Below are 13,210 nucleotides of genomic sequence, written 5' to 3'. Positions count from 1 at the left end.
TGACTCAAGGAGGAGGCATCAGACTGAGTTTGGTTCTGCCTCTCTTTCACAGGCCACAATTAAGATGGAAGAATATCATGATCTTTTGAAGAGTACTGAGGCTTGGATAGAAAATACCAGTCATTTGCTGGCTGATCCTTCAGACTATGACTCTTCAAAGACACTGAGTCACCATGCTAGCACCCTTCAGGTGAGTGTTCTTTCATTGTTTGCTGGGTGTCATAGAATGTATATAATGATTAATGGCTTAGCCCGACCATTATGATGCTTTCCTCCCTGCATCTTTCCTATAAAAGACAACCTTATCCTGAAGCATGCCAAATGGCAGAAGGAAGTTTGGGAGAGTGGCAGGCTCTAGATAGGGATTTTGGAGACCAGGATCTAGTTCTTTGTGTCCTCATAAGTATGTCATGATTTTTTGAATAAGTCACTGTCCTCCATGGGCCATGGTTTTCCCCATTTATGAAGTGAGAATGTGGCACTGAATGGTGGTGATGGTTTTGATCATAGAATTCCAAGGTGGCTCCCAATAGTCCTGTTCCCTGGTGTACATGACCTGTATAATCCCCCTCTCTTGAGTGTGGGCAGGAGTATGAGTATATGATGGGAGAGTCACTCTGTTGATTAAGCTACAGCATATAGATAAGTATATGGGATAGTCACTCCCATGAATACATGACTGATCATGGATATATGATTTTAAAACTCCCTGGTAACAGACTAGAGTAAGATTCTCCTGCCAGAGTGAATAAGACCTCATACCATGAGAGGTCTTCCCAGGTGGCGCTAGTAGTAAAGAACCCACCTGCCAATGCAGGAGAATTAAGAGACAAGTGTTTAATCCCTGGGTCAGGAATATCCCCTGGAGGAGGAAGTGGCAGCCTACCCCAGTATTCTTGCCTGAAAAATCCCATGGACAGAGGAGACTTGTGCGCTACAGTCCATGGGGTTGCAAAGAGCTGGACTCAACTGAGCACACGTGCATAGCGTAGCATACTATGAAAGGACCCCAAGGCCAGGACCCTTGGGTAGCCTCCAAAGTCAACAGCCCACAAGAAAACTAGAATCTCAGTCCTACAGCTAAATTCTACCAACAATCAGAATGAACTTGGCAGAGAAACTCACAGTCTGATGGCACCTTGATTGCAGCCTTGTGGCATCCTGAGCTGAGGAGACCCACCTAAGCCTGGACTCATAAGCCATGGAAACAATGAGATAATAATTTTGTTTTATTTTAAGCTGCTAAGTTTGTGGTAATTAGTTATATAGCATTAGGAAACTAATCTGTCATTCCTTCCAGTACTGGCACGCCATGATTCTAAATTTCCTATCTCCTTCCTGGTGCTGCACAGATGCCCTGTGTTTCCATACTAACCTACAAAGACAAAACAAATAAAAGTCTTTTCCGACTCAGGGCCATGACTGCTAGAAATCTTCTGGATGCCAAGAGTTGGCTTAAACTTTATTGTGAAGGGATATTTCCCTTCTTTCATTTACTCAGCCATGAGAAAGAATCTCTTAGGAGAAGGTTTATCCTGTAACAGCTTTTAGAGTAATCAGACCTCAAAGCTGATCTAGCTCCTTTTTTATATCTTCTAAGTAGCACAGTGTGTCCCTGAGTAACAGCTGACTTCATACCTCCTTGTTGCCGTGCTTTTTTCCCTATGGTAACAATTGTAACAAAGATATTGCATTTTCACCTACTTGTTTCTTTTTACCCTTGCCTGTAATTGCTGCCCCCACCTCTTGGGTTGATGTTCCACATATCCAAAGCATGCCATCTTTCTATTTTATTTCAAATCACTTATTTATTTTTGGCTGCACCAACAGTGGCATGTGGAATCTCAGTTCCCCAACCAAGGAATGAACCCATGTCCTCTATCCTGGAAGCTCAGAGTCTTAACCACTGAACAGCCAGGGAAGTCCTTCATCTTTTTATTCTAAATCACCTGTATTTTTATCCTTTTCAAGAATTTTGCAAAGACGGAAGAGAGGAATGATGTTTGTGTTTTCTCAAATTCTTCTTAGGAGTTGTTTTTTTTTTTAAACTGTACAAGAATGAACTCACCCCAAAACAGCTGAACTATTACTGCCTTCTTCTGACACAGTGTAAAAGTGTGGAAGTGTCTCTCAAACTGTTCAGGACACCCTTCTTTGCTGGCCTTTGTTTAGGAGCTGGAACTGAGTAGAATTTAGGTTATTCGGTGGAGAAGTAGGGACAAGGGGCCATGCAGGTTGATACCCACAGAATGTAACCTAGTAAATCCCCAAATGGGAGATAAGTCATAAATAGTTACACGTGAATACCTCACTTTGTTCCTGTTTGGAAAATAGTTGTCCTACTTTAGAATGTTGTTGTTCTTTAGTCACTAAGTCCTGTCCAACTCTTGCAGCCCCATGGACTGTAGTCTGCCAGGCTCCTCTGTCCATGGTATTTCCCAAGCAAGAATACTGGAGTGGGTTGCCATTTCCTTCTCCAGGGGTCTTTGCAACCCAGGGATTGAACCTGGGTCTCCTGCAATATCAAGTGGATTCTTTACCACTGAGCCACCAGGAAGCCCTGTACTTCCCTTAGTAGCCTGCAGCAAAAGTAGGATTTGGAAAAGATTGGATGAGAGCCCTGAATAGGAGAGTTGGATGTTTCAAGTTTGGGGCTATATACATATACTGCTGTGCAACTCATTACTCCTAAAGTTATCCGCTTCAAACAAGAAACACTTCATATCTCACGGTTCACGTGGGTCAGAAATTCAGGCATGGCTTTACCTGAGTGCTTCTGGCTCAAGGTCTCTTAAGAGAATGCAGTCAAGGTGTCAGCCAAGGGTGCGGTCTCATTTGAAGGCTCAGGTTGGGTGAAGGAAGAGAGAGGATGCACTTCCAAGTGCATCCACGTGGTTGTTGGCAGGCCTCAGAAGATCCAATTCCATTCGCAGACAGATGAACCTCTCTGCAAGACTGCCTCATGGTGTGGCAGCTGGCTTCCTTCACCATGAACAATCTAAAAGATACTGAAGAGCTCCCAAGACAGAAATGGTCTCTTACAATCTAATCTTGGAAGTGACAGCTCATCATTTCCACCATATCTTCCTAGAAGTGTGTCAGTAAGCTCAGTCTACTTTCAAGGGAACTGATTATAAGGACATGAGTGCCAGGAGGTGGGGACTGCATGTGTGTGTGTGAGTTGCTCAGTCGTGTCCAGCTCTGTGACCCCATGAACTGTAGCCTGCCAGGCTCCTCTGTCCGTGGGGATTCTCCAAACAAGAATACTGGAGTGTGGGTAGCCATTCCCTTCTCCAGGGGATCTTCCCAATTCAAGGATCGAACCCAGGTCTCCTGCATTGCAGGCAGAGTCTTTACCACCTGAACCGCCAGGGAATCCCTATGAGCAAAGCTACTGAAAACAATGATTTACAAATCTTTGTGTGGACATGTGTTTTCACAGATTGCTGGCTCTTACAGTATTTAGCTAGATCAGAAACTGCCAAATTATTTTCCAAAATGGCTGTACCATTTTTCATTCCCACTAATGAGTTCTAATTGATTATCCTGTATTTTTGTCAGCGCTTGATATTTTCTGTCTTTTACATTTTACGCTAGTGACATGTAGTGGTATCTCATCGTGATTTAAATGGCATTTCTTTAATAACTAATGATTAATTTATTTGAGCATTTATTTGTATACTTGTCATTTGTACACTTCCTTTGTGAAGTCTGTTCAGTTTTTCTTTATTGCCCACTTTTAAATTGGGTTGTCTGTCTTTTTATTATTGAATTATAAGAGTGATTTATACAGTATTCTAAAATCCAGTCCTTTATTAGAAATGTAATTTACAAATTTTTTTCCCAGTTTGTGGCTTGTCTTTTCATTCTCTCAATATTATATTTCAGAGATCAAATGTTATTACTTTGATGGGGTCTAATTTATAAATATTCTTTTCATTTATGTATTATTCTTTTGTATTGTATCTAAGAAATCTTCTAACCCAAGGTCACTAGGATTTCCTCATATCTTCTAGAAATTTTATAGGTTTAACTCTTAGTATGTTATGAAGTGAGAATTAAGGTTCACTTTTTTTCTTCTTGGGTAGCCAATGGTTCTAGCACCACATTTTGAAAGGACTCACCCTTGAATTACTTCAGTGCTTTGTTGAAAATCAGTGACCTGTCTGTCATATATGTGAGTCAGTTTCTGGACCATCTTATTCTGTTGATCCATGTGTCTATTCTTTTACCAATATGATACAACTTTGATTACTACAGCTTTGTAGTAAGTCTTGAAATCAGGGAGCATAAATTCTTCAACTTAGTCCTTCTTTTTCAAATTTGTTTTGGCTAATCTGAGTCTTTTGCATTTCCATACAAGTTATATAAGTTTTAGAATCAGCTACTGTATCTGTGCAGAGGTCTGTTGGAATTTTGAGTGGGATTGACTTAAATCTAGATCAGTTTGGTGAGAATTTACATCTTAGCCATATTTACTCTTCCTATCTAAGAACATGATGTTTCTCTATTTATTCTGGTCTTCTTTAATTTCTCTTTAAATTGTTAAATTTATACCTGTGTATTTTTTGATGCTACTGTAAATAGTATTATTGGAAAAAGCATTGGTTTTAGTTTTGGTTTCCTTAAAGTTTTCTTCTGCTGGGATTTTGAATGAAGTCAGTAACCTGATTAATTTTAGACTTGATTCTAGTCTAGAAATGACTAGATTTCTAGTTGCATGGTCTTTCTCATGTCAGTTATTTTTTATGAAATTATCTGAAGGCAACATTATCGGGTTGAACATTTCCAACAGGTGGCTGAGATATTTTGATATCTTAAGTTTGAAAGTTAATGATTATAATTATTAAAAGGAAAAAAAGAAAAATTATAAGGAAGAGAGACTGAGAAACTTTAAAAATGGACGTTTTCCATTTTTATTTGGTTTTATCAGCTAGAACTCTTTGGTATCAAGTTATTCAAGTCACCTCAAGCTATATAGGGTTGTCTTACAGAAGTCAGTGACTCCATGTGGTAAGGCCAAGGAGGAGACTGGCACCAGGACTGGCAAGCCACAGGACTGCCTCTTCATTTCTCATCTCGGCTTCATTTATATATTTCTCCTAAGCCCATGTTCCCAAAATTACAAATCAGCCAACTGAATGGCTTTCCTGGCCCTAATTCCAAATGTATAGAGGGATGGACTTACAGGTCAGGTGTTTCTGATTCTGTTAATGATGGTGGAGGAGCCAGGGCTACGTGCTGTAAGATAGCTGCTGCAAGCCCACTGAAATGGGATAGACAGTCCATAGTCACTACTGCCACTGAGATGAATGTTCAGTTTCACTGTTGTGCAGTTCTGTCTGACTCTTTGTGACTCCATGAACTGTACCCTGCTAGGCTTCCCTGTCCTTCACTATCTCCTGGAGTTTGCTTAAGCACATGTCTATTGAGTCAGTGATGCCATCCAACTATCTCATCCTCTGTCACCCTCTTCTCCTCCCACCCTCAAGCTTTCCCAGCATCAAAGTCTTTTCCAGTGTTTTATCACAAAAGTGGAAATGAACAGGAGTTTGAAATATTGAGACAAATTCAGATTTTCTCTGATTTAATTTTTTTAATTAAGGTATAATTCACATAAAACACTTATTAGTTTCAGGTGTCCAATAGAATTATTCAATATTTGTATGTATTGCAAAATGATCACTCACATTAAGTCTAGTTGACATCCATCACCAAACATAGTTATAGAATTTTCTCTATTTTAAATTTTGATTACCTTGTTCCAATATCTTGATGTTTCTCTCTCATTTTTCATGTTTTCCGTTATCTAGATGGCTTTGGAAGATTCAGAACAGAAGCACACTCTTTTACATTCAGTTTTTACGGATCTCGAAGACTTGTCAGCGATTTTTGAGACAGATGACTTAGCACAGTCCATACAAGAGTTAAGTCATCAAGTAGCAGCTTTACAGCAAAGAATCACAGAAAGTCTTCCACAGATTCAGCGAATGGCTGATGTAAGTTGGCACTATAAAGATGTAACTTCTTATTTTAAGTTTTTATTTCATTTGGTAAATTAGAGTTATGCTGCCAATCAGTTCCTACAAAGACACATTGATCTGATATATATTTTTTAATTTGTTATTTTTTGAATGATACTTGACTTTGTGCCCTATAGTAAAACTACAATAAAAAATCATATCCCCACTCTCAGTTCAGAAGTGGTCTTTTAAAAGGGAGGAACCTTGGTCAAATATGCTCAGTGTATTCTCTTTGTCAGAGAGGAGGTATTATTGATTTTAAAGCACAAATTAGCAAAGAGGGAATTAAAGCAGACAACTTCCCAAGACATCCGTGACCTATAGCAAATATTTATTGAGGGGATGCTGTATATGAGCCACTGGACTTATTTAAATAATTTTTTTTATTTTAGTTTGAAACGTGTGAGGCATTTATCTAAGGACGGAGTCACACCGCAAAGGCAGATGCAGTTAGTCTTAATAATTTACCTTTTGCTTCTCAGTTACATTCCCTGCAATACACTTAAGTAACTTCAGAGAATCATACTTGTTAAATATTCTTATTCTAAATTTGTTAAATGTGTCTACAACTTTTCACAGAAATTACCATAAAATGCATTATATACTTTTATATACTTTCTTAAATGTAAGGTGCAGAAAATAATTTCAATATGATTGAACTTCTCATAATATGAAGACATCACTATAAATTGCTGTAATTACTGCTTCATTTTCTTGTAGAGTTATGTTTGTCCTGTATTGAATGGCTCTAAATTGCTATAATTTGAAACCCTTTGTCGATTTCTATGTAGTTTTTTCTATTTCCTTCATTATTAGGCATACCTTATTTTTGCTGCAGTTTATTTGCATTAAGCTCTAGAGATCTGAAGGCCCTCTTACAGTGTGAGTGGACTTTAAAATGTAGGTTTTATAGCACATGTTCTTAAATATGAGGGTTTGATAGCAAAAATTGCAGCGTTTTTACTTTAATGTTTTGGCCATGTTCTAGAGGTTGACATTGATGGGAGAAGAGCCACTAGACAAATGATCTATTGTTTATGTTAACCTGAGTAGGTTATAAGGTACTTTAATGATGCTGCACATAACAACAGTTAGTTAGGGAATTGGCAAGAAAATCTGTCAATTTTCTAGCTCCTTGTGTGTTTGTTTCCCAAGGGTGACCGTATCATTCTACTTAGAGTAGTAAGAATTTTTTTTCAACGTTAGACCCACTTGTATTCAAGTGTTTGAGCACATTCCAAAGATAAATCTAAAGAGTATGCACGTAATTGACAGTTTACTTAAAATTGGTTCAGATGCATTCTGCTTTTGTTCTCATAGCATAAATAATTAAATATTGGCCTCTCGAGGATCTTTAACCAGCAACTATATGCAGTGGTTTGTGGTGCTACATGCCATTACTAACAGAACAGTATTTTTACTGAAAACAATCTACTTTATCTGTGAAGCACTTTGTTCATTTTTAAGAGATACAAGTGGCAAACATGTTCTGGTTAAACATGAAAATAAATGGCAACAAATTGTGTTTTATAAAGATGATTAACATACACTGCATGAGTGTGTTATTTTATGAAATTCTAGGATGTGGTTGCCATTGAAACAGAAGTAAAATCAATGGAGAAGAGAGTTTCAAAAATCAAAGCTATCCTGTTTTCCAAAGAGATATTTGACTTTTCACCTGAAGAACATCTTAAGCATGGAGAGGTAAGCATAGACCTGTTTAAAAATCTTTTCTCTTAGTACTTATTATGCTTATTTTAAAATATGTAATAATATGTGAGTAAGAGCAAGATCAAGTTGAGAATGACTATAAATATCATGTTTTAAATCCTATTCATAGTGGTCTCTGTATAAAGATCATTTTCCTAGAAGTTATTTTTTCAGTTAATTTCTTCCTAAAACTTCAAGGTTTGGCAGTTTTTCCTTCAAGTCAAACCCAAGTGTTTAATAGTCTAGGAGCTTATGCCTCCTTACTCTCTGAGTCAGGAGAACTGGGGTCCAGCCTCAGCTGCTCTGCCCCTGTGCCTTTACACGATTGGTTGATATTTCTTGGATTTGCTTTCATGACTATGCAGTGGTAATGCAGTGATTATGCTGGACAATTATAACAGGTACAGAGCCTCTGGCACAGAAGCTGGGACATACTGAACAGCAGGCAGATGTTGGTTCCCCCTCAGCCTATCAGTTAAGAGCATGGACTTTGGGCTCAAGCAGCCCTGGGTTCTAATCCCAACCCTGCTTTTTTGTGGTGTGTCCCCATGTGGGTCTTCTAACTTCTGTGAACCCAATTTCCTTACCTGTTTTGATCTCTGCCTCCTAGAACAGTTATGAACATTAGAGAAAATAATGTATATGAAATGCTTAGTAAAGTGAATATGCTCTTGTAATTTATTCACTATGTAAATCCAGATTTCTATGGACAGGATGTCATTAAAGTGAAATAGAAGTATACTTTTGAGACTTAAGAAATTTGACAGGATAGTTATCCCTTCAGTGCAGTAAGCATTTTTTGAGGGTCTGTTAGTGGGAAGCCCTGTGCTGGGTGCAGTTGCTGTGAGAGTTTGTAAGGGGGCAGTACCTACCTTACATGGCTCACTGCCTGGCGACAACACAGAAAGCAAAACAATGGTTCTACAGACAGAGGTGGGAGGGGAGAAGGAAGGAAAGGCTGTCCAAATGCGTCATGTTGTGCTGGAGGGTACTTTTGCCCCAGGCATTCTTTCCTGACACCCCCTAACTACCAGATCACAAGTAATATTAGTTCTTTTCAACCTGAGCTAAGAAACTGTTTCAAAACTGTAAGGACAAAAGTTTAATTTTTAATTGATTTAAGAGTGGCCTTTTTGTCCCCCACTTGTGTACCATGTTTATCTAAGGTGATACTGGAAAATATACGTCCCATGAAGAAAACCATTGCTGAAATCGTGTCTTACCAAGTGGAACTGAGGTTACCCCAGACAGGAATGAAGCCTCTGCCTGTGTTTCAGCGGACAAATCGGCTTTTACAAGACATAAAACTGTTGGAAAACGTGACTCAGGAACAAAATGAATTGTTAAAGGTGAGTGGCTTGTGATGACAGCCAGCCTGTTGGATGAAAATGTTCAGCAAAAGCTGGTTTTGTTTCCAGTTTTAAAGGTTGGGTCGATCAACCCATGACAGTAAGACACTGCCTGTGTTGATTCTTTTTGGTCTCTTCCAGTATTATTATCCAGGAGCCAGCATTGATATAAGAGAGTATTTTATTGTTCAGATGGAACTAACATGATTTTTCCTTAGCTCTTACCCTTGTTCTGGCTGAAGACACTGAAGCATAGTTATGGTCTGTTTCATTCCGTTCTTTAATAATCAAAGATCTACATGGGTAAAATGCTCTGGGAAAAGAGTCAACCTGCATAGTGCACTTGGAGTCACATGAGGCGGACGGACCCAACACTAATCTCTTTATACATCTCAGCTGCTTTCCTTTTAATCATTTCATTTTATTACCAACATGATGCAGGTGAAGTAGGCACTTTGCCATTTTATTTTTACACGTTAGGAGACTAGTGTCCAAAGGTTAGGTGATTTGATAAAATGCCAGAGTTAACGTGTCAGGATTAATTTATGTACAAATAAGACAAAAATTTGGGTTTCTCGCCTCCTAGTAGTATTCTTCATATTAGAGTCTCTTCTTTCTAACCGATGGCATCTTCTAGCCTCTCCCTGAGGGCTTTCTTTTTATTCTTACATTTTGATTGATCTCAAGCCAAAGAATCGATAGAAATTGCATTTTACTTTGGTTCAGTTCAGTTCAGTTCTGTCACTCAGTCGTGTCCGACTCTTTGCGACCCCATTTGGTTTGTGTTCCTAAATCAACAACCACTCCTATAGGAAAAAAGTTCCTGAAAGAGCCACGGACTTTTCAACCCTCTTGGTAGACTCCCACATTCTGCCTACTGTTGTTGATTAGGGGGTCAGGGTAGGAGAAAAAGTGATTTTTCCTCCTTCCCACTTATCCCCTGGTTATAGAAAGAAAACTGCCATCTCTTTCTCCCTCTTCAGTTTCATTCACATTTGGTGATCACTCTGTTCTCCTAAGATTTGAGGATATTGTATCTCTGGTTTGAGTCTTAGCTCACAGTCTCTCTGGCCTAGCTACTGATCTGGTGACGTTATTTCCTAACATCCACAGGGAGAAAAAAGATCTGGCACTTAATGTACTTTTTTTTTTAATAATATAAAGAGAAAACAAAAAGCAATGATAGAAAGTTTGATCTATTTTTCATCTTTTTGTTTTTTATTGGTCTCTCGGTTAGAAAAAGAAAATAACAGTCCTGACTATGCTTTAAAATGACTCCTTCACAAGATAAAAGGGGGAAATAGAAGAGGAAATTAGGTTTTGTACCAAGTTAGATATCAAGCTGTGCTGCTAAAATTTTCCATCTTATTGTGTTAGTGGAAATCAGATATTTTCTCAGGTATTTCAAAGCTAAGTAAACTGATAGTAATGAAAATCATAGAATATGGTGCATTTCTTTTAATTTCTAGTTAGATATTGTAAGTGCTCTCATTGTAGAAAATAAGACAAATTACTTTTGAGGGGAGTAATGGGATGTAGCTCATTACTGAGGGCTGCGAAACAGGTGTGTGCAGTGAACATAGTTATTCATTTCCAGCCTGTGGCTAAAATTATAGTTAAATGTTAAAGAAAATATAAGGGAGAATTCTGTGTTGACCAGAAACTTTGTAGTTTCAAAAGGCATTTAGTTTCATTGTGAAGCATACCAAGGAAATATCCAGACTTTCTTTTCAAGTCCATTTCTTTGACTTTGATCACACTTTGATTGTATCATTTAGCACTCTGGTAGGTTCAAGCTCTTAACACCAGATTCCAGATATTGTTCTGGTCTGCCTTATTCTTCAAACTCTCAAGCCTCAACCTCTTACCATAAAAACATACATCACAGATCCCAAAGAGTACCAGGTGAGGATGTGTCTGTACCAGGAAAATCTATCATTTCTCAAATCACTTGTCCTTTCCATTCTCAGTTAGGACTGTCACCTCTTTGTGTAGAAATATGGCAGGGGATATGTATTAAATGTCTTACATGACTGTCAGTAATTTCATAAAACTTAGCCACTTTGCTTGCTGCTGCTGCTGCTGAGTCGCTTCAGTCGTGTCCAACTCTGTGCGACCCCATAGACGGCAGCCCACCAGGCTCCCTCGCCCCTGGGATTCTCCAGGCAAGAACACTGGAGTGGGTTGCCATTTCCTTCTCCAGTGCATGAAAGTGAAAAGTGAACGTGAAGTCACTCAGTCATGTCCGACTCTTAGCGACCTCATGGACTGCAGCCTACCAGGCTCCTCCATCCTTGGGATTTTCCAGGCAAGAGTACTGGAGTGGGCTGCCATTGCCACTTTGTTTACATGCTATCAAATGCTTCCCAGAATAAGCCCATTACACTGGGATAACTTAAGAGCAAATGTATGTCTAATTCAACTGCCAGCATTGCCCAAGGTGCTCTGGCATCTAGTAGAGCAAGTCGGTCAGGTGCCAGCTTTGCACATGTTGTTCTCTATGTTTAGACTACCATTCCCTATTAAAAACTGCGTAGTTGTGTATTTGATAGAATTGATTGGAGTTTGGAACAGGGATAGGTATTGAAAGGAACCCATTGGTCTAGTTGTTGGATTGTAACAGATTCTTCTTGGGGGTTTATTTATAGATAGTCATAAAACAGACAAATGAATGCAATGAAGAAATAGAAAAATTGAAGCAGATCTTAAATAATTATCCAGCTGAATTCTTCCATGAACATATGTCAACAGACCCAGCTGCCAACCTGTCACAAGTACAGGTATGTTTCTTTCATTTCATTTGTCTCACTCATTTGTCCAGCAGTTCATTCACTTCTAAGCTGTTGGTATCTAGAAACCTTTTTGATGATACAGTTTATTTCCTACTTCTCTCTTTCAATTGAAGGTATTTGATGTATATGATTACTTTCTATGCCTATTTCATTAAATAGGTTATTATATAATTATCATAATGGAAGTCTCTTCAAGTGTCTTTAGCCTCAACTTGGTGCATTTGGCTGGTACCAAAGAAGCTGATATAACACACAGTATTTGGACAACCTGACTTCCCAGCTAGCGTTCTGACATAGGGATGCAGGCTGGGCTTTAGAGGTAAAGACTGAATGCTGTTGTAATAAAGAGTTCCATATACTAAGCAGTCTCACCATATGCCATAATTAACAATGTCCTACAGGCCCAGGTACAATGGTTTGCATGTTACCTCTCTATTGCCATCAAGTTGGTGTAGGCAAGCAGTTGCTGTGGTATTCAAAACCAGGTTATACCACTTTCTTTCTACAAGTCACAAGGCAAATTCTTTAATGTCTAAAGTGAAGTACAGGGAAGTCTAAGATGACACAAGCTATTAAGTGTTGGACTCAATAAGGCAGACTCAATGTGTTAGTGATTCAGTATTATAAAAGTGTCAAATTTCCCTTTACATTAAAAAATTCAAGAACTCCAAAAAGCTTTTGTGTATACTAAAGTTCAGAAAAGTAAATACATCTATTATTTTGAAAGAGTGATAGTAAACCCTTAAATATTAATGGAAATTATATTTTACAGGAAAAAATATAGTGAGAAGAGTGACATTGTTTTGCATTTTTGCAGATCTAATGAGGATCTGGCTTTCTAGAAGACAGCTAGATTCTCACCTGGTTCTGCATTCAATCTTTTGAGATATATAGTTTTGTGTGAGGCATATAAAGATGATCCAACCTCTCAAAGACACATACATTGGAAGAGAAATATTTTAATAATGCTTTTGAATAATTTTGGACATCCTTCGAAACAACACTAAACTCTGACAAGTAGCATCACTCACAGGTTCATTGTGAAATGGAATTTGGAGCCATGTCAGTGAACTTTCATACTCTTACATTAAAATCCATCAGTCTGTCTTGTACTTGGAATGGATCTCCAGCCATGCATCATTTTATAACATCATGTTTGATCATTTGGAAAACACGTATTTGACTTGTTATGTAGATCCTCCAAATGATGACACATCCCAGTAGCCAATATTAAAGAATTCACATTTATTAACATCTACAGATGTTACCTCTTCAGAAAAATCTTTGTGTGTATTATATACATATGTATGTATAGTTTAACAACTGTCTTTTTTTC

At 38.3% G+C, this 13,210-nt stretch overlaps 1 protein-coding gene across 1 annotated transcript in view; it reads left to right on the top strand.

Annotated features, from left to right (window-relative positions):
• Nucleotides 1-13,210, top strand: part of SYNE2 (spectrin repeat containing nuclear envelope protein 2) — a 323,992-nt gene that overhangs the window by 195,756 nt on the left and 115,026 nt on the right. Inside the window, 5 exon segments of the mRNA XM_018054080.1 lie at nucleotides 53-190; nucleotides 5,814-5,999; nucleotides 7,605-7,727; nucleotides 8,900-9,082; nucleotides 11,731-11,862. Coding sequence (XP_017909569.1) covers nucleotides 53-190; nucleotides 5,814-5,999; nucleotides 7,605-7,727; nucleotides 8,900-9,082; nucleotides 11,731-11,862 — 762 coding nt within the window.

This window comes from Capra hircus, chromosome 10 (genome assembly GCF_001704415.2).
Source record: "Capra hircus breed San Clemente chromosome 10, ASM170441v1, whole genome shotgun sequence".
In the NCBI taxonomy this organism is placed as follows: Eukaryota; Metazoa; Chordata; class Mammalia; order Artiodactyla; family Bovidae; genus Capra; species Capra hircus.
The sequence above is the reverse complement of the archived record's forward strand: the minus strand, read 5'-3'. Positions and strand labels throughout refer to the sequence as shown.